This window comes from Phragmites australis, chromosome 17 (assembly GCF_958298935.1).
Source record: "Phragmites australis chromosome 17, lpPhrAust1.1, whole genome shotgun sequence".
Taxonomy (NCBI): domain Eukaryota; kingdom Viridiplantae; phylum Streptophyta; class Magnoliopsida; order Poales; family Poaceae; genus Phragmites; species Phragmites australis.
The window spans coordinates 28,967,545-28,992,259 of record NC_084937.1 but is presented as its reverse complement, the minus strand read 5'-3'; the positions used below and the strand labels follow the sequence as shown (position 1 = coordinate 28,992,259).

Genomic DNA, 24,715 nt, shown 5'->3' with positions numbered 1-24,715 from the left:
ACCGTCTCAGAATATTTAGTCTATGACAGCTCCTAAGAAATCGTCTGTGACATACCATCTGCTTTCAATGATTTTGTGGTAGTGCACTATGGTTCAAAATGAGAACCAGCAGTGATAATCCAACTATCATTATTGGTTCAAGGCTAGAACTGGCTGTGATAATCTATCTACATGTGCAAAAATACTCTACCGCGAACTCTTCAGCATGCGAATCTGCCTCAAGTTTGAGATAGAGGCCCATGCCAAAATGTTCGTAGTAGAGGATTTTATATCTACATGAATGGCGAAATATCCATTTTACATCTTGCAGTATCCGAGTGACAATAGCATATCTAAATGAATGGCAAAATATAATCATCTTGAAGAAAATATATTTTCTACCACTCATTTAGATCTGTCTATTGCCACAATCTAGCTTGAACGAATGACGGAGAGGGCACAGGGGGAAATGAGGGTGGCCATGAGTTGGCTCGGGAGACAGCGAGGTGGCTATGGGCTTGGAGATGACGAGGTGGCTGCATGGAAGCCGGGCACAAGGGGTAGAGGTGGCTACAGTGGCGACGGTGACCACCGCACGCACCACTTCGACTGCCACTACCCTCGGGAGCGGCTTCTGGAGATTGGAAGCGAAGTGAGATGCGGAGCGACTAAGGGAGACATGCTTATGCTTGTCCAGGCTCTCTCCCTCCTGCATGTGCATGGCGTTGAAGTCACGCTTCAACGTCTGTAGCCACGCGTTCTTGACCCGATCCGCGCTAACGAACCTTGTCTTGAGACAGTCCCAGACTTGCTTTGCAGTTTTCTTCCTTGCCACCTGCATCAGGAGGTCCTCCGGGAGCGCTTGGAAGAGATACGACCTCGCCTTCTTGTCCTTCTTCTCGTTGACAGCCGATCCGGTTGCCGGTTCGACAGCCTCCTAGACACCTTGATCCTCCATCATCCCCTACACCCAAATTACCTGGCTCATGTAGTTTGTCGCCGTCAATTGTGGGTACTAAAACGGCCCACCACCGCTCTCTCGTGCCTCCTCTGTACGATGCCATTTTGTCGTATATTTGCACCCGTGTACTTGCACATATACATAAAAAAAAGAGAAAAAAAGGGGCTCATCTGGACGCTTCTTTTTGGCCAGCCTGGCCCGACTCCCCTCTCTCCTCTCCTTCTCCTAGTCGGACCATCCCATGGCTTGGTTCCGTGCCTCCTTTTTTCCCCTGCTCTTATCCACTCGCCCGGCGCCCTGTTCTTCTTCTTGCACGTGCCGCCACCCGCTCGCCCTTATCCTGCCTGCGCCCCAAATAAAGCTAGCCCTAGGGGGTGACATCACCTCTCCCGGGCGCAGCGCGCGCCCCCTTTCCCCTCTCCTTTGGCCGGTGGGCCGCCACCGCTCACGTCCGTGCTTATCACTTCCTCATTCCTATCTCTTCCCCCAAATCTGCGCCCTCAATCGGATTCCTTCTTATCTCCTCTCGAGGGAAGCCCGAGCCGCCGATATAAAGCAGGGAGGGGGTGCCCAGGAGAAGAGGGAGTTTTTGGGAGAACAGGCGGGAGCTCTACCACATTGCGCCGTCGCCTTTCACTACTGTTGGTCGACGCCCTTGCTCCTGTTGTGCGCCGCCTTCTCCTCCCTCTGCCCGTGGCCAAGCCGTCCTGTGCTGAGGAAGAAGGGTCGAGCCCTTGCTGTGCCTACACGTGTTGCCCCACGTCGCACCGAGCCGCGCAACCCGAGCTGCACCACCCGAGCCACACCACCGAGCTTTCTTTCGCCGTCCTAGAGGTGAATCACTGCTGTCGATGGGAATGTTGGCTGATCTGAACTCTGTCGCCGTCGTCGTTTTTCGTGGTGAGTCCCGGCTATGATCTTCCCCTGTCCCCTTTCTTCTCGATCGTGCATGTGGTTGCCGGTCATCGTGCCGTGCATATGCTGCTGGTTGGCTTGTGCATGTCCCTGGCCGTCGCGCCGTGGTGCTATTGCTGCCCATGTTTATGCTTGCTGTGTGCCACCGATGATGAAGAAGCCTGAGGCCACCCCGTTGTTGTGCTCTTGCTATTGTTTGAGAGCTTGCCATGGGCCGGTGATGATAAAACTGAGGCCTCGGTCCGCCTCGTTGATATGTTGTTGCCTTTTGCGAACACCCGTAGGAGAAGGTTGAACCCATGATGCTATGTGCCGATGTGCACGTGCCATTGTGCTAATAGTTAGTCCCGGACGCCACCTCCCCTTTCTCTGTCACTAAGATGGCCAGGTCCTATGCTACTTGGTGCCGACTGTGTAGTGTTGTGGTGGCTTCGTCTGTACGCTGTTGGGCTTCTGGTGTCACCCATCTGTTGTCTTACCGGCTGCCATGCCGCTGTAGATGGCTTGGAGACTGTTGTTGCAGCATGTGGCTTGAGGGTGATGCTGCTGTTTTGCCCTCTGGCCAATTGGGGTTCCGATGTCGCAGGTTGGCTTGTTATTGATGTTCTGTTGGGCTTGATTATGCATTATGGTGCCTGGTTGTCATGCTGAGGCCTGTGGAATTGGTCTATATCTCTCTGGTGTCTAATCTTGGCATAGTTATCCTGATGACTTACTCTTGTGGTTGTCTTCTTATTATCGGCCAACTACTCGGTGATGCTTGGTGGCTTGATTTTTGCACTATTGTTGATCCTGCTCCATTGCTGGTTGTGCTGATACACGTTGTGATTACCCCGCCTTTGTGGCTCATCGTCGCCTTTGTGGCTCACTAGAATATGTGCCTTTGTGGCTGGAGCCTGCGTGGCCCAGAATTGATCACCTCGCCTTTGTGGCTTATGCCTGTGTGGCATCAGTTGCCTGTTGCCTTCAGAGATGGTCAATGAGGACAAGTCCGAGGCCCCGAAGAGGGACTTAGTGAGTCAAGCACGGCGTCAGAGCTCCTGTTGGTGGCCATGCTGCCGCTTCCGGTACGCGTCGTGCCGTGCTCCTAGCTTACCTCTTCACACAAACACAATTCTAAGGCCTACGTGGCTGATGATGACCCGAGATACATAAACATTCCAAAAGCTCATGCTAGACTGTTATTCCCGTTCTCTACCACATTTAATTTCTAACGCTTACTTTGCTTGGTCTTTGTTACGTGTGACTACAGCCTTGCAGACTCGGAGACAATCTCAATATGACGACCGCCAGCGCAACTCAATCGGAGGTAGCCTGAGAATGGGCGTAATTAACCGGGGAGCCTCACGAGGCCATAGGAACCAAGACGAAGCAATCGTCGGATCATATTATATAGTCAAATAGCTTGTGCGTTGTGGAGTAAAAATGTATAATGAAAGAAACTGTACTTTATGATTTTGACACGAGTTTTGAATCCGCGAAACAAAATGGCACGCCCAGTGGGACATGGTTCTCCTCCCATCTTTGCTACGTTGCGCTGGTCATCACGCCAGAATCTCGAGTCTACAAGTGCTACCTGCAAAGAGGTCGTTGGGAAAATACTAACCAAGAGATGCTGTTGTTGTAGGTGGACTCATCCCTGCCCGTGACTCAACTCACATGACCCTGCAATTCGGAACACTCCCGCCCATGGTCGTATTCAAGTACGAAGGCGAAGTTTATTCAAAGATGACACAAGAGCTCACTAAAGCCCAGACGATTAAGAAGTCCCCTAAGAGAGCTTTCGCAGAAATAAAAAATGAATGCCAAAGCGTTATTGCTTAGGCTAACGCCATATTGGAGGGATCTACCCTCGCTAAGAAATCAAAAGCCGAGTTGGTCATAGCTTTAGACGCAGTTTGCAAGAACTTGTGTCAAAGCACTGCCCTCGCCCGTCAAGCCGGAAGGTCACACGCACGCCGGAACTGCCGGTGAAAGATCATCAAGGTCGCGAGGCTCCGGCAACGGATTGCCTCTCGCCTCGCATCAACCGATACTACAGAAGAGGAAGCAGTTGCAAGTGAAGCCATTCCCCACGCATGGACTTACCATGCATCACGAGCTAGGCTCCCCGCACAGGAAGCTATAGTTGAAGAGATTCTATCTCAACGCCTCAGAAGGAGGCGCAGGCTTTACAACCCCAATCTTGCTGGCTGCCAGCACTGGGTGCCTTGTTTTCACGTCGGTGTGACGTCCGACCCTTCTTCGTCTAACGACACAAATCAGTTCGTCGTGCTTCCAAGCGAAGTGCCGGTGCCTCATCCTGATGAATTACAAAGACAAATGCAACAACTTAGAGACCAAATAAATGGTCTCGAAAGATAGCTTCGTAGTACTGCTGCACAAGAAATTCCATGGACTGGGGGCAATCCCCGTCCAGCAAATCATCATGAACAACAAGATCGTCACGACAAGGCTCCTCGACAAAGAGGTCCTCCACATACATCATATTAGCCACACCAAATGTGGCCACCCACTTGTTGGGATCAAGAACTGCGTCGTCATGATCTTGCATATCCAAGAAGGCCCTTTGGGCGCGACCAGAGGACCCTCTACGAGGCGGCTTCCTCCAATCGTGAGGCCCCGAGGTGCGAGGCTCCTACACGACAGGCACATCGTCCTACTTCACCTATGAGATACCCTGCCCCGTATACTCTCAATGAGAATCAACGAAGACGTGAATGATGAAAGAGAAACCGGCAGGCCTGGTTCTGCGAATTGCAAGACCTTGTGCTACGTCACGTACAACTCCATGTCCGGACAGATGTCAAGTCCACCCAGAAGATGGAAGAGTTAGCGTTCAGGTAACATCGAACCTCGAGCAAAATCCGAGGTACAATTTCCTCTTAGAACGCTTAGCTCCGAAGCCGCGTCAAGCTCAAGACACTGGCACCGCCCATGTTTCAACAGGGCCTGCCATGAATAGCAAAGGGTTGAGTCACCACAACCCTCTCTCATCATCGTTACTAAAGAAAATAAAGAGCCAGCAACAGAGAATAAACCCACAACTGTCCCCGAGAAAATAACACTGCCGGCTACTATCGAAGTGCCTCAGCAGCCGGTAGAACCAAGCTCGGATGCTTCGACAAACTATGATACTATGTCCAAAAGCTCTAAGATGTCCAATGACAGAGACATCATGATGTGCGGCACCATCGGGATTTTGATCCCCGAGGAATCAGATTCTGACTGGGAACCTCTTCCCATCACACATGAGTTAGCATACTCCTTCGACGAGGAAATTTTACCAAACCCAAAGGCTTGCTTTGGCATGTCCTCACAAGTTGCTGCAAGACTACAGAAGGAGGCCATAGTCGCCCCTTGCTTTCCCGTGTCCGGGAAATACAAATCATTTGAAGGGGGGGGGGTCTTCTTTGTATGACCACCTCGACACATATAAAAGTATTTCTTTGCATTTACCGCAAGATAAAGATTAGTTACACACAGTGGCCACACGCTTCAGCCCCGACACGCGTTTAAAGATGAGTGCTCTACGACGAATGGAGAGTAGCCCCGTCACATCCGAGGACAAGGGACAATGCAGTCCTGAGGCTCATACATCAGACTCACTTGAACCGCGCTCTCGGTCACCATATTACTCTCAGCTAGCACCTTCGGCTTTGTTCGGAGATGAAGGAGATCCAGAAGGCCTAAACATTGCGCATGTGAACATGGACAACGAGAATGAAGGCATTCATGAAGAACTACCCGCAGGTGCGGGTACAGCTCCATCTACCGTGCCCCTAGTGGGTACAAGCAGTCAACCCCAACAAGTACATCCATCACATCCGGGCGTTCAAGACGAGCATAATAGCGCCCTCGGAAGACAAGTAAGCGAGTTGTCCGCAAGACTGGATCAGCTTTGCGCCATGATGTTGCACTTCACGTTAGGAGGCGCACCACCACCACCTAGCGTACTACGGGTTCCTCAAGTTGACCCGCAGTTTACTGAGATTGAGGCCGCGTCCCAATTATGCAATCCTCCTCCGATGGGGGCAAGGGGTGCGCCCAGCCATCAAATGGGCGCCACTCCTCCACACATCATGGCCGCACCGGCAAACTCAGTCACACATGTTGCGCCGATCGTAACACTAAGAGACTATCACAGCATCGTAGAAGACGTGGTGGATAGAAGAATGCGTCAACTGGTGGCGGAGCAGGTCCCGAGACCATTAGAGAGTGAGCTCGACAAGCCATGTGAAGCGTGGCACGATAAAGTCGCATTCCCCGCAGGTTGGCATCTGTCGAAGTTCCATTTGTTTGATGGAACCAGTGACACTACCGAGCATCTTGTCTACTTCGAGTCGGTGTGTGGAGACACAGCAAATAACCCATCACTACTACTATGCCAGTTCTCAGCTTCCTTGACATGAGCTGCCTTCCACTGGTATAGCCGTTTACCTACGAGTTCGGTGCCCAGTTGGGTCGCTATGAAAGAGCTATTCAAGTCACATTTCATCACTATGAGGAAAGACATCTCTATTCTATAGTTTTATCATATCAAGCAAAGGCAGGATGAGAGGATCGAAGATTACATCGTCCGCCTAAAAAACAATTATGTTCGTCTCACAAGAGAGATGCATCCCGAAGACGCTGTGCAAATGTGCATCCACGGTATGCTACAGCACTGGTTGGTCGGCGTATCACGACGTGACCCCAAGACCTTCAGCTCACTTGGCGATGCCGTTGCAGCTACCAAGCTGGAGTTCGAGAAAGTACCACACATTATGGAGATGTACAAGAATGTTGGCTCCGTCGACAACACTAGACAATTTGGGTCTTCAAGTAAGCTTGCCGAAAACAGCAACAAGGCAAAAGCACACATTGAGTTGAACACCACGAGTATTGTTCCAGTCTTTGGCCCGAAAAGTGAGCGGCCAAGACCAACTGTGCGTCCTAATGTCCGGGAGATGTTGAATAAGCAATATGTCTTCCGACGGGACCTCATCAAAAGTCTCTTTGAACAGATGAACGAGCAAACGCTTGTGAATCTACCTACTCCGGCAAGATCCGAGCAGGTCACCATGACTAAAAATCCTCTGTATTGCCCATACCATCGGTACGTAGGGCATGTTACTGAAGATTGCATCGCTTTCAAAGAGTGGTTGCAAAGAGCGGTTGAGGAGAAGAGGTTGGCCCTCAAGCCTGAAGCCACAACCCAGATTACCGTGCCATTAACATGGTAACGGTGAAGCATGATGAATCATCATCCGTCCACATAAATAAAGAAGAAGAATATTGGGTGCCCTTCGCCCAAGTAGAAGATCAGTTCAAAAAACTCCGACTCACACCTGTGAGCCCGATGACCAAGCTATCAAGCTAGTCCTCCTTCAGCGCCGGTGCGAATTGCACGACGTGATCCAAATCAACGACGAATGCCTCCCTGATTCATTTCCAAGTTGGAGGGAGATGAAGCTTTCCCGCAGAGAATCACTATGCTACCTACACTAGGTCAGTTCTTCCCTAAGACCTGGGGGCAGCTAACAACATCAAGTGATGAACACTCTCTCGACACTACTCTGTCCTCCGAGGTGGTGCCATGTAATGCCATAGCCACGAGTGAAGAAGATGAAGACTCAAATTCGGGAGTTGCTATTACTCCCGAAGAGTGTGAAGCCCTAGAAGCGGAAGCTACATCCGTCGAAGAGGGTGAAATTGAAGAAGTTAATATGAATTTGAGAAGCAGGAAGGAACTTCCCGAACCATCAAAGCCTCGACAACCTCGAGCTAACAAGATCGATGGGTCGCAACACTCGAAGCTCCCCCTTCAAGAACCAAAGCCTTCATCATCAAAGGTGTAGGCTAAAGAAGACGACTATGTGGAGTACGACATCATTGCTCATTTGAAGCGCATACCAACGTCATTGCTCATTCTCCTTTTTTCGTATACACTGCATATACTGGTACGCCCGCATATATTCATACGCAAAGTTATAAAATTTGAACACGAGTTTCAAATCCGCGAAACAGCCTCATCCTGATAAACGATCAACATCTTCACGAGTTGGTGCCGGCTTTGTTCCGGCGACAAACAAGCTGATGACGCAGGTCAATCCGCGCGGGTTGGACTTCTGCACGTCCTGTCGGGCTTAGATACTAGATGGTGGTTTAAACACTAGGTTAACGCGCGCAACCAGCTTGTGCTCGACCACGCTAGTGACCAGTACGAGCTCAACCACACGAGTGACTAGTATGTGCTCGACTACCCCGCTCGAGCAGTACGTGCTCGATTACGTGAGCGACCAGCAAGTTGTGACCACGCAAGCGCCCTGGCGAGAAAATGAGCGTACAATCCGTCAACCGGAACTTTACGATTCACTGGAACTCGATGAGAGCAACGAAAATACCAGATGCAAATCGAACGCTCTCTTCGACGAGAACAACGCAAGATAGATCGAAACTTTTTCTGAACGAATTTATGACTCTATTCAAAGCATACAAAGTAGAGATTACAACTCTATATTTATAGCACCTGCTAACTCCAAATTCTAACACGAATGTGCCATCCCACGATCCTGAACTCTAGACTCCAAATCCGACTCGAACTAATCAAACCAAGTACAGAACGAACGACTCCTCCGTTAGGTTCTGCATACCTACGACCGGACCTTCCGAGTTACGAGCGAGACTCCAAACTTGAATCGAGTCCCTAAGACCCACGCTAGGATTAAGTCCAACAACCATATCTTGACATTTGGCTTCAAGCTGTCGTTAAATCTGGAATCGTAGAAATTGCTGTGGAGCTTCCTCTTGATCACAGGCCAAAGTACAACTTCTCATGTTCGCTTTTATCTTGTGCTGGAAGCTCACACTTCAGTCTATTTCACTTTTCTCTTGTGCTTTTCGTCCGACGACATTAAGAATTGACTGTTTGAAAAGCTTGAAAAGTTTGTGTCTGAAATTTGTCCAAATTACTGGGGAGGAACTAGGATTTTTTTTTCTCCAGTACAATTTCGTTGGAGGAATTGGAAGTTTCCTATTGCGATGAGATCACTTTCTTGAACATACCTTCCCATCTGCAGCAGCTTAGTATCTTGAAGGTGTTTACGTGCAAAAGGATACAAATGATTGAAATTTATGCTCCAAGGGTCTCCACTTTTTTGTTCAGAGGGTCCCCGATGGAAATATTAATCAGCAACTCATCCCAACTGAAGCACATGGTTATGCATGGTGTATTTTACTCTGGCATGATCCAATATGCTCGGACCAAACTCCACTCCATCGCGTCGAATCTTGAAACCCTGACCATGTCATCATCTAAAGAGGTCATTGGTGATTTATCTGAAGTAATCAGTTTTTTCAAACTTCAATTTTAACTCACTACATTTATCTCATGCCTTGGAACATAATTAACCTTAGCATCTCTTTCTTCAGGCTTTCAATATGTCAATGTTGCCTGAAAAATTCCTCCACCTCAGGAAATTGTTTTTTTTTTTGTGGCGGATTTCAAAGCTATGGTTATTTATCTCTGGTTTCTTTTCTTGAAGCTTGTCCTGCATTTGGAAGTTTCTTCTTATAGGTAAGTATGTTAAATTGTCAGAGCTGTAGACGCGAAAACAAGTAACTCAAGTATCTTGGTAGATACGTACTCGGTGAAGTGTCTGACATGGACTTAAATTTCTCATGAGTTAGGAAATCAGTACTCAGTATTCTGCAATATACATTACTAGGTAACATGGATGATATGCTTTACCATGCCAAAAACACAACCATTTATTGTTGTAGGTCTTAAACTCTTTCTGTGGAGGGCAACTCGTGGATAATTTTTTCCAGGCTCTGTATCTAGTTCTTTTATTCTGCTAGCTAGCAGATACACAATGAACGTTTATCATGATGTGTCTACATCAAAACATTCTGTTGTTGGAGGATAGTGACATCAATATTGGTTTTTTTGCAGGCAGGTGAATATTGTAATATAAGCCAGGACACAATTCTCGAAGATTTCAATGCAGATTCATCGCATATAAGGCGGATTCCAGAATTCCGCCATGAATTTGAGATGCACAGCAAGGTGTCCATGGCATGGATCCTAGGCCTTGGTCTGGTCAGGGTCCCCGGTGTAGGCCTGGTGTACACGGAGCTGGCGAGTGGTGTTCCTCACATATTCTCGCACTTCATCACCAACCTTCCAGCGATCCACTCCACTCTGGTATTCGTATGTGTTAAGTACCTTCCTGTCTACACTGTGCCACCAGATGAAAGGTTCCTTGTGAAGCCAATCGGTCCCAAGAACTTCCACATGTTCCGATGCGTGGCGCGGTATGGCTACAAGGACATCCACAAGAAGCTAGGATGACGACTCCGAGCAGATGCTCTTCAAAAACCTGCTGCTCTTTGTCCGGCTGGAGAGTATGATGGAAGAGTACACGGACTCTGATGAGCACAGCACCTGTGAGCTGAACCAGGCAAGCAACGCCAATCCAAGAAGCAACGGCATCAGCACCAGTTCTAACATGGAGCTCAGCTACACATCCCATGCCTCCATTATACAGGTGCAATCCCCAAATCAAACCGGGAACAGACAGGTAATGTCGTCGGGCCAGACGTTCCAGACCGTGGACGACGAGATTGCGTTCCTGAACGCGTGCAGGGATGCTGGGGTGGTGCACATCCTCGGAAACACGATCATCAGGGCTCGTAGTGATTCAGGGTTTGTCAGGAAGATTGCCATCAACTACCTGTATGCTTTCCTTAGGAAGATCTGCAGGGAGAACCTACTGAATGTTGGGCAAGTCTTCTATGTCTAAGCTGAAAGTAAATGCAGGTAGATGAGATGTTCAGCCTCGGAACTTTTTATGAAAAACCGGTATTTGCTCATAGCTCATAGGAGGGCGTATTTGTCGAAAGAACTGTACAGCAAAATATTTGAATGTTTGGAGCCTGATCAGTAGTGATCATGCTCGTTATGTAGCACTTATACTGCATATACACTTGTAATAGTTGATTGTTAAATCCATAGTAATTTTGGCCAGTGTTTCTTCCCCGGGCGACCAGAAGCTAACGCCAGGGAAGAAGCAGAGCTGTTTCATGTTTTAACTCTATAGAGCTTCTGTGGTATGAGAACCTGATATTTGCATGCCGTGTGTTTCAGTTTAGGATTTCAGATTGTGCAGAATGTGTTGTGCAGTGTATATTTCTTCAGACTGAAGGTTGTGCAGAACTGCAGATAGGGTAGCGGTCATGTTATTGTCAAGTAGTAAAGTAGTTGTTACTCCGAAATCACGTGGCCAGCAAACAGCAAAAGGCGTGAGCAAGCACTTGTTGTAAGCAACAGGCGAGCGAAGGGCAGGAGCTGCGTACTGCGCGCGTGCTCGACGACGACTCGCGATGCCTCCGCGGAGTCGCCGATGGCCTCCGCCGCTGACAACAGTTTTGCTCTGGTGTTTTGCGTTGGGTCTGCGAGCGGTCTAGGAGGAGCAGCGCCGGTTCCGGGTGTACGAGCTCGGCGAGACAACCTACACCGACCTCACAAACCAGGAGTTCATGGCCATGTACACCGCGGCCCCGGTGCCGCTGCTTGCACTTTCAGACGATGACGATCGCGACGAGGACGTGGTCATGATCACCAAGCGCGCGGGGCTGGTTGACGCCACCGGAGGCGCGCCAAGCCAGGTACCGGTGTACGTGAACCTGTCCACCGGCGCGCCGACGATAGTGCACTGGCGGAGGTGAAGAACCAATAAGGCCGATGTGGTACGTACAATTTTAATTGAACCAAGAAGCACCATCGACACGGGGCAGCTGGTGTCCCTGTCGGAGCAGGAGCTGGTGGACTGCGACACGCTGGACCACGGCTGTGACGGCGGCATCAGCTACCGCGCGCTGCGGTGGATCATCTCCAACGGCGGCATAACCACGCGGGACGACTACCCGTACACCGGCAGCACGGACACGTGCGACGGCACCAAACTGCCGCACCACGCGGTCACCATCGCCAGATTCCGGCGCGTGGCCACCCGGAAGTCCCGGAGCAAGGCGTCACTGGCAAATGCGGTGGCGGGGCAGCCGGTGACCGTGTCCATCGAGGCCTGCGGCGACAACTTCCAGCACTATAAGAAGGGCGTGTACAACAGGTCGTGCGGGACCGAGCTGAACCACGGCGTCACCGTCGTAGGCTACGGGCAAGAGTGGCCGGAGAGGACAAAAGTACTGGATCGTGAAGAACTCGTGGGGTGACCGGGGATACATCCATGAGGAGGTGGCCATCCAGTTTTCTGAGTGTTTGGTTCTCTGGATGGATTAGATGATCCTGAATGAGGCGATCCAGTCGAAATCAGACGCCGAACCCAGCGATCCAGGTCGTGCTCATTCCGTGTTGTGCGTTGTGATTGTCATTTAACTCTCGATTTTATTTAGAAATATAAGAGTGGTCTAAAAAATTCTAAACGTTTTCATGAGTAAATTAGAGTTCACTAGCAACCTGTTTTAATTGGTTTAATTCAAAAAACATGAGTCAATATTTAATTAAAATTCTCTAAAGAAGCATACTTTTGTAACTTCTAGCAATTTTTAATGTCTCAAATAAATTCCCAAAAATCTGAAAAAATTCACTAATATTCTTCTCATATGATGTACTAATTTATAAAAATATTTTCAACCTTAGGCTATTTGGTGAAAAAGTGAGTTCATTTATAATGTTTCATTTATATGTATCTTTATCATTTCATGTGATATTCTTTTTTAATTTAATTTGAATTTGAACAAATTTAAATATTGCACAAATTCATCCAAATTCTTATGGAATACATATAAATTTGAATATATCATCCTACCCACTCTAATCTCACCAATCAAACAGAAAACTAGCCCATCCTATTCAAACAGAAAACTAGATCATCCCATCTTAAAAAAACATTTCGCCTACACCTCGTCCAACCTCACTTTCCAAACAAACACACCCCGAGGAAGGACTTCGCCGGCAAGCCGGAGGGGGCTCTGCGGAATCACCATCCACCCTTCATACCCACTGATGTGACATGAACACATCTTTTAATTTCCTTCTTTTTAGTCAGCTTATGTTCGAGTCAGACTTGTTTTTAATTTATTGCTGTTACGTCGTTACGTGCAGTAGTTGTCTGTAGGAATTCATATTATACGTGTAAAACTCACTCTTTTCATCTTTTGTGAAAAGTGATGCGCAAATGAAGTCTGGAAAATTCTTAATTAGTTCAATTATCACTTGCTTAAACCGACAACACTAGGCAGTGATTATGTCATTCGGTACAACAACATAAGTATAATTGCAACACATCTAGAACACAAGAGAAAGCAACACATCTAGAACCATATTTAGTCTTCAGCTGTTTATACTTTTGGGTAATGAAGATTGCAATGAGAACCAGGAGCATAAGGCCTGCGCCACTACTAGCGTAACTCCTACGCCGATGCAGGTTGTTATTTGCTCAACCTGAAACTAAAAATTGTTGTCATTTCCTCAAGCAGGTTGCAGCTGTGCTTGTGCATTCAAAGTTGCAGACTTGTAGTCGTTCTAGTTTGCACAAAAAAGATAAAGAAAAAAGAAAGTTGCAGTTGTGATGGCTGACCTGGAGAAGAACTGAAGAAGGTCTGACGCATCCATTGCCGTGGGTTCCTGGCGGGCACCTGCACTCGAACGTTCCCGCCATGTTGGTGCACTTGCCGAAGCACCCGTACTCCGCTGGTCGCTCGCACTCGTTGGTATCTTTGAGCAAATCAATCAGAAATCAGCCAGCTTAATTCCACTCATCTCCAAATTAAGCTCCGCATTAGAGAGACTAGAAAAGAGCCCATGACGTTGGTTTGGGACGATGTATAAGTTCATAATGCACAAATGCCCTACAATACTTAATCCAAAACTATTAATATACTTGATTCAATTACACTCAGCCTCATCGCATATTTTTTTCCTGGACCGCTAGACCCATATTTCAAACAGTAGCACAACTTCTCTTGCCTCAGATTAGGATGTAGACGCGTCATCATTCCCTCTCTCCCGAGCGTGCAGAGTCAGGCCAGTTAGTCATGCACATTTAGGTCCTCGACCGCTCTAACCCAACCCAAGATCTCAAAACAGCTACCCATGTCAAGAAAAATCTAGATGCATCGAAATCATATGAGAAGAGTAATCTGAACAGTATGTAAGAATCAGTAGATGACAAACAGCCGTACGAACAACATGCATAGGACATTTCCGGTGCATCCTTCTATGTGATGCCACAGCACTATATCAACTCTCAAGATCATCTCCAAGTCACATATATTTCAGCAGCTATTGAACATCACAATTCACCATTTCTCAACTCAAGACATCTCCAAACCCTTCCCACGAGGATCAAGATCGTCCAACGATCGATCGGCTCGATTTCACTTTCTAGGATGATGCCCGAATGGACATTGAGTGTGCTCTTTAACCGGAAGCACGGCTATTCGAATAGTTTAAACCTTGCAAGGGTGTACATCTTTACCCACATAACATGAGGAACATTTGGCTTATGCGACTCGCTAAAGTACACACAAAGGGGTACTCGTGACAACCTTATCCAAATTCGCCCCGATCGATTGGACATACGTCCGGTCAAGTGCGGAGAACACCTAGGCCCAGTCCCGGACCACCACCTACGGTGTCTCAACGTCCCAGACTCACACCCCGAACTCATAAGCCAATAGATTGCAGCGACATAAGGTAATCGGCTCGTTCGTCCCATACCGAACATGTGGTAGTACGGTAAATGTGCTCAAGCTACCGATACCAATGATCGGTGCTTAACCGACTCGAGCGAGTCTATAGCAACACCGAGACTCCATTCTCGGCTCGCTCCTACTACTCACCCAAGTCTCGACCTCATCATCATCTATCAAAGTTTATGGATCAATACCAATTCCCATTTAGAAACCCTAATTCTCATGAAAGGGGAACATGCCATTCCACCCATCGACTTCTACCGTCTAAGCATGGCTTAGCAACATAAAAGCGTCCCCATCCTAATTAGACTCATAATCTACGTCAGGTTACAAGGATAGGATATAACAACGACAAGGATCGACAATGCAACTTCAAGTAGGATCTACCCGACGATCATCCCATTTCCTAATGCAAAAACCTATACAATATAACTCTTGAATTTGATGATGTATATAAAAGTAATAGTATAAATATGCTTAGATGCTTGCCTTGATCACATGACACGGCTATGACCAGCTCGGAATCAACAACGTATACGGGATCGAGGCTCTTCGTTTCGTCGGTCTCTAAAAGAATGAAATGGTGCATTATAAGAACATGATGATAATGCTATGAAAAATAATCCAATGATCATGAATTTTGGTATGAATATAGTACACTGAGATATGAAGTTAATACAAGAAGAACCAAGTAATTTGAACAATTGAAGCTATCAGAATTAACAAAATATTGAAGCTCAGCTTTAAAAGAGAAGCTGAAATTGTATTGCTTTAAAACGCGTGAATTAAATCCCTAGGTTGTGATAAGGACAATTTTTTTCACCAAAATAAATTTTTTTCCTGCAAATTAAATGTTAAATGAAGAATTTTAGCACTGGATTCACTTTATTTGGAATTATATTTATTTCGGTGCATAAATGACAAGTTGCAATTGGGCAGTATGTTTAACTAGGATTCTGACCAATCCAACAATTCTCACAGGTAGTAATAGATTATACAAAGTCCACAAAATTGGTTTAGAAATTTTATCACAATTTAATATTATTTTATGATATAAATGAAGTTAAACCTATCTTGAATGATTTATAGTGTTCTATGCATAAGACCTGAGGTTTGACATTTTTCATGTGAGAAGAAGGGTATAACAAGACTATAGAGAAAATTTCATAATTTTTGAGGCTACATAGGATTTACTATGCATTAATGAATTTATACAATAAAAATTGCACACAGGAAAATGTATAAATATTTCATGGTTGAAACTATTTTTAACATATAGAGTACATAATCAGAAAACCAACAAAATTTGTTTCACTCCAATTGGATCAATACTTTATTTTCTATGCATTTCCAAATATTGCATCTATTATGAATGAAATCTGGTTTTTCAGAAAATCTAAACTTTCTTTAATACTTTTTGTACAGAGATTGGACCCAGCCTCAAGGACTGACAACGGGGCCGGGCTGGTTTGACCCCGGTCAAGATCTGACCCGGACTCCCGAGCTCCCAGCGCGCAGCCATGGCCGGCTTGGCCGAGCTTGCCGGTGCGCGGCGCGGCGCGAGGGAGGAAGGGAGGGGAGGGGAAACCAGCGTCGGAGTGGCTGCTCACCGGCTGCAGGCGAGCGGCGTCGGCCCAGTCACCAGAGCAGCCGGGGGATTGAAGGCTCGCCGGACCAAACGAAAGGGGAGCCACCGGACTTCACGGCGGCGGGACAGCAAATTCCAAGGGAATGGAGACAAATTCGCTATGGGAATGGGTAGAGGAGCTCGATGCGAGCTCGTTTGAGCGGTCGGGTGGGTGATTTGGGCAAGGATACAGCCTTGGGGAGCTCGGCCGATTCGGTGGAAATGAGAGAGAGAGAGAGAGAGAGAGAGAGAGAGAGAGAGAGAGAGAGAGAGAGAGAGAGAGAGAGAGAGAAGAGAGGAATTTGGGGCGGCGCTGTGGACGTCGGTCGACCTCGTCGATGAGCTCAGAGGGGAGCGGCTCCAGCGGCCGTTAAACGGCGTCGTGACAACGCGCAGAAGGCGGTGGCCGCGTGTCACCACGCTTCTGAACTCGGTCGGTAGCCGCGGCAGGAGGTGGAAGAGACCGTGAGCCAATGACATGTGGAGCCCACGAAGAATAGTGACCAAACCGAAATTTATCCCTCCCACTTTCTCTGCAGAATGGAAAGGTAAATCACTCCCAAAATTTTTGTGGATGTTCTATGATTCATTAAGAACCCATTTTGACATATTTCACTCAAAAAGCTTGCACAGATTTTGAATTAACATTCTTCAAATTGTGATACTTTTCAAACCTTCTTGAATTTTTAGGGCTGCAAAACCATACCCAAAAATCCAGTAAAATTCACCAAAATTCATTTCAGTGAGTGCACTAATTTATAAAAATTGGTCCCAGCCCTATGTTGAATATAAATTTTTTGAGTTCCTCGACAAGGCTTAAATTTGGGTCAATTCAAAAATTGAATTTGAAATTCAAACTCTCAAATTCTCATGACGAATCCTCATGAGCCATGTCCGGAGATCAAATGTGACCTATTAGGTCAAAATTTGGGGTGTGACAAAGGCGCCCCCGGGTGTCACGCTGGTGAGCATTAACTATGCACAATGGATTTACATTCCTTTCAGCACTTTAACGATTTTTCTTCACGGTTCTTGTCACGAAGGGATTCCTAAGGTCATTCCCTTTAAGACGAGATTCTCTCTCCTTTTACTTCGTGATTCCTCTCAAAATGAAACTGTTGAAGATGAGAGAAAATAAAGGGAATAGAAACGGGGAAGGAAATCGAGAAGGGAACGAAATAAAGAGAATATAGTTGGAGATGATCTTAGGATCTCTTGCTTCCCTCAGGCTCAGGGTGTGCTCTTACGGCTACCTCATTCCTCCTTCGAGCGTGCAAGGTTTCTCCGATGGTTGCTTGGATCACCACTTGGGTTTGCTAAGAAACACCAGGTCCTGTCCTTGTTTGGGAACGAACCCAAAAAACAAGGAGTACGGTTTTATTTGTGCATGCATCTATCCAGGTGCATTTACCCACCCCTTCAGATAATTTTGCACCATATTAAGACGTATTGGTGATTAGGCATCATTATCTTCGTTTTGACAAACAAAATCGGTGGGGGGAAACGATGGCAAAGGATTCCTACAATTAGGTAAAAAGGACAGAAACCATGACAAAATAATAGACCACGCAATTTTCTGCAAATGAAAAAAAAAACAGATTAAACACTTTCGTGCACAGGAACTAAGTTATATAATTTAACACATGAAACATTAAATATATTTAACATCGCTGACACCAAATCAAGTCCACAAATAATTTTAAATAATTTAACATTGCACAGAAGCAACACTGCATACATAATTTTATAACAGATCGGCATGCACAATGTAGCTCGAGGACATCTAAAGTTTGGGAATATGGCACAACCTGCATGGCTCCCGAACCTTGAACTCAACACTCGGGGGAACTTTTCCTTCAATATATCTTTTGACAGCCTCAACAGCACTGAGGGCTTTGATCACATCTTCCTTATACATGCACTGACATTTGCCACTAGGGTAAAAACCACGAGTAGTGTCGAGCACAAGGCATCGTAGTGATGGGGAATTCTCAATAAGTTGACATGTTAGCTCAACCAAGCTCTTCGTGGAGCAGAATCGCCTGATGGATACTTTCTTGAGGTTGGCATGGCGGAATTCTGGAATCCGCCTTATATGTGATGAATCTGCATTGGAATCTTGAAGAATTGAGTTCGGCATTATGTTACAATAGTCACCTGCCTGCACAAAATCAATATTGATGTCACTATCCTCCAACAACCGAATGTTTTGATGTAGACACATCATGATAAACGTCCATTGCGTATCTGTTAGCTAGCAGAATAAAATAACTAGATACAGAGACTGGAAAGAGTCATCCACGAGGTGCCCTCCACAGAGAGAGATTAAGACCGACAACAAGTAAATGGTTGTGTTCGGCATGGTAAAGCATATCATCCATGTTACCTAGTAATGTATATTGCAGAATACTGAGTACTGATTTCTTAACTCATGCGAAATTTAAGTCTATGCCAGACCCTTCACCGAGTAAGTATCTACCAAGATACATACAGCTCTGAGAAGTTAACATGCTTACCGCTAAGAAGAAACTTTCCAAGGCAGGACAAGCTTCAAGAAAAGAAACCAGAGAAAAATAATCATAGTTTTTAAATCCAATGCCAGAAAAATAAATATTCAAGTGCCTGAGTTGGAGGAATTTTTCAGGCAACATTGGCGCATTGAAAGCCTGAAGAAAGAGATGCTAAGGTTAATTATGTTCCAAGGAATGAGATAAATGTAGTGAGTTAACAATTTGAAGTTTGAAAAAAACTGATTACTATAGATAAATCACCAATGACCTCTTCAGATGATAACAGGGTCAGGGTTTGAAGATTCGACGCAATGGAGTGGAGTTTGGTCCTAGCATATTGGATCATGCCAGAGTAAAATACACCATCCATAACCATGTACTTCAGTTGCGATGAGTTGCTGATGAATATTTCCATCGGGGGCCCTTTGAACAAAAAAGTGGAGACCTTTGGAGCATAAATTTCAATCGTTTGTATCCTTTTGCACATAAACACCTTCAAGGTACTAAGCTGCTGCAGATGGGAAGGTATGTTCAAGAAAATAATCTCATCGCAAAGGGAAACTTCCAATTCCTCCAATGAAATTGTACTGGAGAAAAGACATCCTAGTTCCTCCCCAGTAATGTGGACAAATTTCAGACACACACTTTTCAAGCTTTTCAAACAGCCAATTCTTAATGTTGGACGAAAAGCACAAGAGAAAAGTGAAAGAGACCGAAGTGAGCTTCCAGCACAAGATAAAAGCGAACATGAGAAGTTGTACTTTGGCCTGTGATCTTGAGGAAGCTCCACAGCAATTTCCATGATTCCAGATTTAATAACAGCTTGAAACCAAATGTCAAGATGGTCAGCCGTGATGACATTGTGGCAAGGGTGAGCTTTAAGCTTAAGTGTCTTCACCCCCATGCCAGAGTGGTTTTGAACAATGTGATCGATTCTGTCCATAAGTTTCTTCTCTCTTTCATATGGTGTGCCTTCCTGCACATTCAAGCCCAATGTTTCCTGATTGAATGTGAGGTTAGGGAAGCATCTCCAAGAGCGTAGAAATCTATGAGACACACAGGCAGCACGGGCAGCATCTCGTAGTGGCACAAGGGTATGTATATGGTGAAAGATATCCTGCAAAAAGAATGGTTAGAAAGTTCAACATCGCTACTCTAAGAGTAGAGCCAACTTTAGTTGGATCAAACAATAGATGATAATACTATTGCTACTTTGCATTGGATGATAATACACTACAGATGAAGAAAAAAAAAGTTCATGGACTTACGATGTCATTGGTGGATTCCCTTGTCTTGACTCATGTTATTAGTAGCTCTTATCGATTAATTGTTGTATAATCCAATGCAGTCAAACAGGAAAGATGTACTTTAGGAGCTAATGGCTTAAACTTGCCGGAGACGCAAGGCGCAAAGCACGAATTGCACCCAATAGGCATCGAGTACAATTTACAAAAATCTATATACTACTTAAAAAGAACCTAGTGGTGATGGCAACAGTGGTTCGTTCATCAACGGCTGGTATTGGTTTGGTGGTCCGCCGTATGATCCATTGGCTCGCCACGCACGGATCCGGTGTCCCACTCCCCCGCGTCATCCCTGCATCGTTCCCCTCCCGAACTACATCCTCAAATCGCGTGCGTTGCCACAACAACCTCCCCAAATCACGCACACGTCAACCCCCTCACTCTGCGATCCTGTCGGCACGCTCATCTCCGTCGCCACACTCGTCGTCCAAGTCCACCCTCGAAAGCCGCATACGATCGGATCGGCAGCCGCGATAGGCGAGCCTCCTGTCATCGTCATCTCATCGCCCCCTCGTGCGACACCGCAGCCCTCACCACGTTCCTTGTCCACGTCCTCCCCTGAAGCCGCGTACGATTGGATTAGCGGCTGCTATCGGCAAGCCTCTTGTCACTGCCATCTCGTCGCCCCCTTGCGCGACACCGCCGCAGTCACCGCGCTTGTCATCCACGTCATCCCCCGCGCTGCGTCCAATTGGATCAACAGTTTATGGATGAGTGCTATTGGCGTAGTTGTCCTGGCTCTGAACCTACGTGTCGCAACCAGCGAGCCGCACTTCTTCTTCACCGTCAACGCCCTTATCGTCCACATCCTCCCTGCACCGCGTCCGATTGGATTGGTAGTTGCGGCCGGCGAGCCACGAGTCACCACCATCTCGTCGCGCCCCTCGCACTCTCATGCACGTGCTCCTCCGTGCTACCGATCGCACCGCAACGCTAGACATCCTCAAATGCTTCCATGTGAGTATGTGAATGCCATCAAAGGCATTCTTTGGCTAGACCATTCTTTTGAGCACGTCGATCTTTCCATCCCTTTTCTTTTGGATTAAAAGTTATTCTCATGTTGAAATTGCTTCACCTGGTTGAGACTTTTTTTTTAATGAAATTTAGAAGGGGAATCTCCACCCCACTTAAGTTTGCTTCAAAAAAATTGCTTTGGAAATTGTTTTATGCCCTTGGCCAACAATCTTTGCAATGATAGAGCAGCCTTTGCAATGATCCACACAAAAACTTCAGATTTACATGAGTGAAAGCATTGGATGTCTCATCATCTTGGGTGCTGCTTAGTGGGCTCAACATAGATGTATTCTATTTGGCTCAACAAGGTGAATTTTGAGCAGATAGCTTGGATTGAATGGGTTGTAACTTGTAAGGATTTGTTTGATGGTTTTATGATGGATTGCCACAAAATTAATTGCTCGAAGCTGCCGAGGCAACCAACACAAGGGAGAAGCTCAACATGGACTCACAGGTGGTCAACCAATTGAAATGTTAGTCCTCAAATAGTGAAACGTGGGTCAGTTTATCATGCTTTTCTTTTTTGGTTCTCTCTTTGGCGCTCAGGTGTACATGTGAATTGTTTGCAGTGACATTCTATATTCGACCATAAATATTTAGTGTTTTCCAATATTGGTAACCTTGTCTCTATATTCATTTTGCAATAATCATGATAGGATTTGATAAAAAGAGAATTGTGTGTTGGGATTCTATTTTTAGGTTTTACTAAACACATGCACACTATCATAAATTTCTTCGCCAATATACATAATATTAGTTTCGACTCATGCTAACTTCCAATGAGGAGCTTCTTTAGACATGCTCATTTTCTGACATATATTACGAGGATGAAATTCCACCCAGATTCATATGTATAACTCGACATTTATCAGTTTGCTTCCCCTCGTGAGCGTCTCCATTGCAACACAAGGGCATTTAGCTAGTAAAACAAATAATAATTGTTATCAGCGGACTTGTGGATAAACTTTTGGTGAGTAGATATGAGGTCTCTACCAAATTTCTACAATTAAAATCCAATTCACCCAGTGCTAACAGCAATTGCAATCTTCTAAATGCAATTAGATTATTTTAGAATCAGCACTGGATTTGGTACCTCTGGAAGTTTATCAAGCTCAAGTACTGGCATAGTGTTTTGGGCATCCTCAGAAGCTTCACCTTGTTGGCAGGGAGCCTTTGTTGTAGTTAATAAAACCCTCGGTCCATTGCAACCTACAACATAACATCATAAAGGAGAACAGATACCCAGGATCAGCGATTAACTTTGCTTAAATGTCCCAAGTTTTACGCCAAACACTACTAATGGAAATAAAAATTGGAATTTTTTTACCGTGACGAATGATTTAGGAAGGGTGGCCACACATTCAGCGTAGGAAACAGTACTCTCACGTATTGCATTAGACATTTACGAATTATCTTCTCTAGTTTTAGAAAGCCAAAAGGATCAATCTTTATATACAACAACAACAAAGCCTTTTAATTCTTCTAAACCTAGCGCCCAAATCAAGATCTACACCAGAATAAACTTTTAATTCTTCTACAGAACTAATCTGCTCGCTCTGATCCTGTTCGGACCAACAAGTAGCCCCAATCACCGAAACAAAAAGAGCAGCTTTCTTATAAAACAAAGTTTGACGAGGACAAACCCTAAAAAACAATAAAAATGCAATTTTTTTAGCAGAACAGTAGGGGTCAAAAATAAACTTGCGTTCGAGGCTATGAACAAGCCAGATGTAAGGGAAAGTGAAGAACAGGGTTGCAGAGGCACAAACTTGTTTTGGCTCGCTGCCGCCTAAGCCACATCGACCGGCAATTCGGCCTTGGATCCCCGTCGCTGTTCGTCATGGGCTTGAGAGCGACGACGCGCGATGCGAAGGCGGCCGAGTAGACGACGCGACGCAAGGCGTAAGCTTGGTAGGGAGATGTCGCCGGCGCCGGCGCCGGTGCAGCGCGATGCGAAGGCGATCGAGTAGACGGAGAAGGAACGCGATGCGGAAAGTGCGGGTGCAGCGCGATGCGAAGGCGATCGAGTAGACGGAGAAGGAACGCGATGCGGAAAGTGCGGGTGCAGCGCGATGCGAAGGCGGTCGAGTAGATGGAGAAGGAACGCGATGCGGAGAGTAACGATCCTTTCTTTTTTGTTTTTTCTTCCTCCTCTTCTTCCAGAGCAGCGCGATGCGAAGGCGACCGAGTAGACGACGCGACGCAAGGCGTAAGCTTGGTAGGGAGATGTCGCCGGCGCCGGTGCAGCGCGTCCTTTCTTTTTTGTTTTTTCTTCCTCCTCTTCAGCTCTTCTTCCAGAGCAACCTAGCGGAGCAGCAGATGTGTACACCTAAAATAGCCTTCGCTTGCGTGGGCCGGAGTCGGACACGGCATCCATAGCCATAAGGACCGATTTGAATGCCCACGATGGGATGGCCCATCAAAAAATGGAAACCCAGTTAACCGTAGTATTCCTCTCAAAAAAAAAAAAAAGTTAACCGTAGCAGAGTAGGAGGTCCCGATTTTTTAAATATATTTTCTGAAAAAGAAAATTGCAAAAGCATACGCCGATTTGAAAGATTTGCAAAGAGTAAAATTCACCAATGATCTCTAAACTTGTGCCAAGTTCTCATTTAAGCCACGAACTCTCAAAATGTATAGTCAAACACTTAAACTTGTTTCAGTGTATTATTCAAATCCAAAATCCCTTTGACCGCTCCGAGCGCTTACATAGCGTGCCGGGTGGAGCTAACATGGACTATATCTTCTTCCTTTCTTTCTCGATTCTGACACTTTTTGTGTCGTGGGTGCTACTCGATGCAGGTGGTGGTTCGTTGGAGCTTAGAAAGAAGGCGACAGTGGCAGCGTTTCGACAGCGTCTCTGCGTGGGAAGGGGTCAAGAAGGGAGCCATGGGGCCGAGGGAGTAGGAGACCAATGACGGGGGACACGAGGAGCACTAGGAGCATGGCCACGGTGAACTCCGTCGTGGTCCAGTGAAGCTCATCGCCCACTTCCCTACCCCTCTCTCCCTCTCCAGTGTGCTACCGCGCATCGACCTGAGCACCGCTGCCCGCCATGCTCGCCACCGTGCATGCAGACGACGACGCCTCAGATGGAACTGTCGCAATGCATTGAAGCTCGTGGTACCCCTCCCCGACGAGACTCGCTGCCGGCGACCGATCAAAGCCCGGTCAAACCTCCCCGCACAACAAACGAGGGTGGCGACCTCCAAATGACAGGTCCGCCAATTCCACCGCCACCACCATGCTCCCCTCTGCTAGCGACGACGTGTAGGGCTGCTTCTTGCCGTAGCCATCGCCGTCGTCGGGATCGGGGTTGAGGGAGGCAGAGAGAGAGTCAAAATCAAAAAAGAAAGAGGAGGAAGAAGATGCAATCCACGTGAGCTCCACCCGGCACGCCACGTCAGTGGTCGGAGCGGTCAAAGGGGTTTTGGACCTAGATGACACAATGAGACAAGTTTAAGTGTTTGACTATGCATTTTAAAAGTTCATGGACCTAGATGAGAATTCAGCACAAGTTTAGGGGCCGTTGATGAATTTTACTCATTTGCAAAACTAGACGCCTGTTGCCGGTTCAAGACTCTTTGATGGTTATTGATAGGATAGTTTTTGAACTGAATAAAGCCCCACATGAAGACCCCTTCCCTCCTGGTAATGACGACCCTCATCAGGTCCCCCAGTTTGGCACTAGTTGCATGTGGAAGAA

General features: G+C 46.6%; 1 protein-coding gene and 1 pseudogene across 1 annotated transcript; one reads left to right on the top strand and one right to left on the bottom strand.

Annotated features, from left to right (window-relative positions):
- Positions 1–10,203: 10,203 nt before the first annotated feature.
- Positions 10,204–12,869, top strand: LOC133897065 (cysteine proteinase COT44-like; annotated as a pseudogene).
- A 4,926-nt stretch (positions 12,870–17,795) lies between these two features.
- LOC133897084 (uncharacterized) lies at positions 17,796–23,297 on the bottom strand. Its single transcript, XM_062337655.1, has 5 exons — positions 22,779–23,297; positions 22,103–22,218; positions 18,960–19,808; positions 18,698–18,847; positions 17,796–18,342 (listed from the first exon to the last, which is right to left on the bottom strand). The coding sequence occupies exons 1-5, from the start codon at positions 22,849–22,851 to the stop codon at positions 17,965–17,967; spliced, it is 1,566 nt and encodes a 521-aa protein (XP_062193639.1). The 5' UTR covers positions 22,852–23,297; the 3' UTR covers positions 17,796–17,964.
- Positions 23,298–24,715: the final 1,418 nt, after the last annotated feature.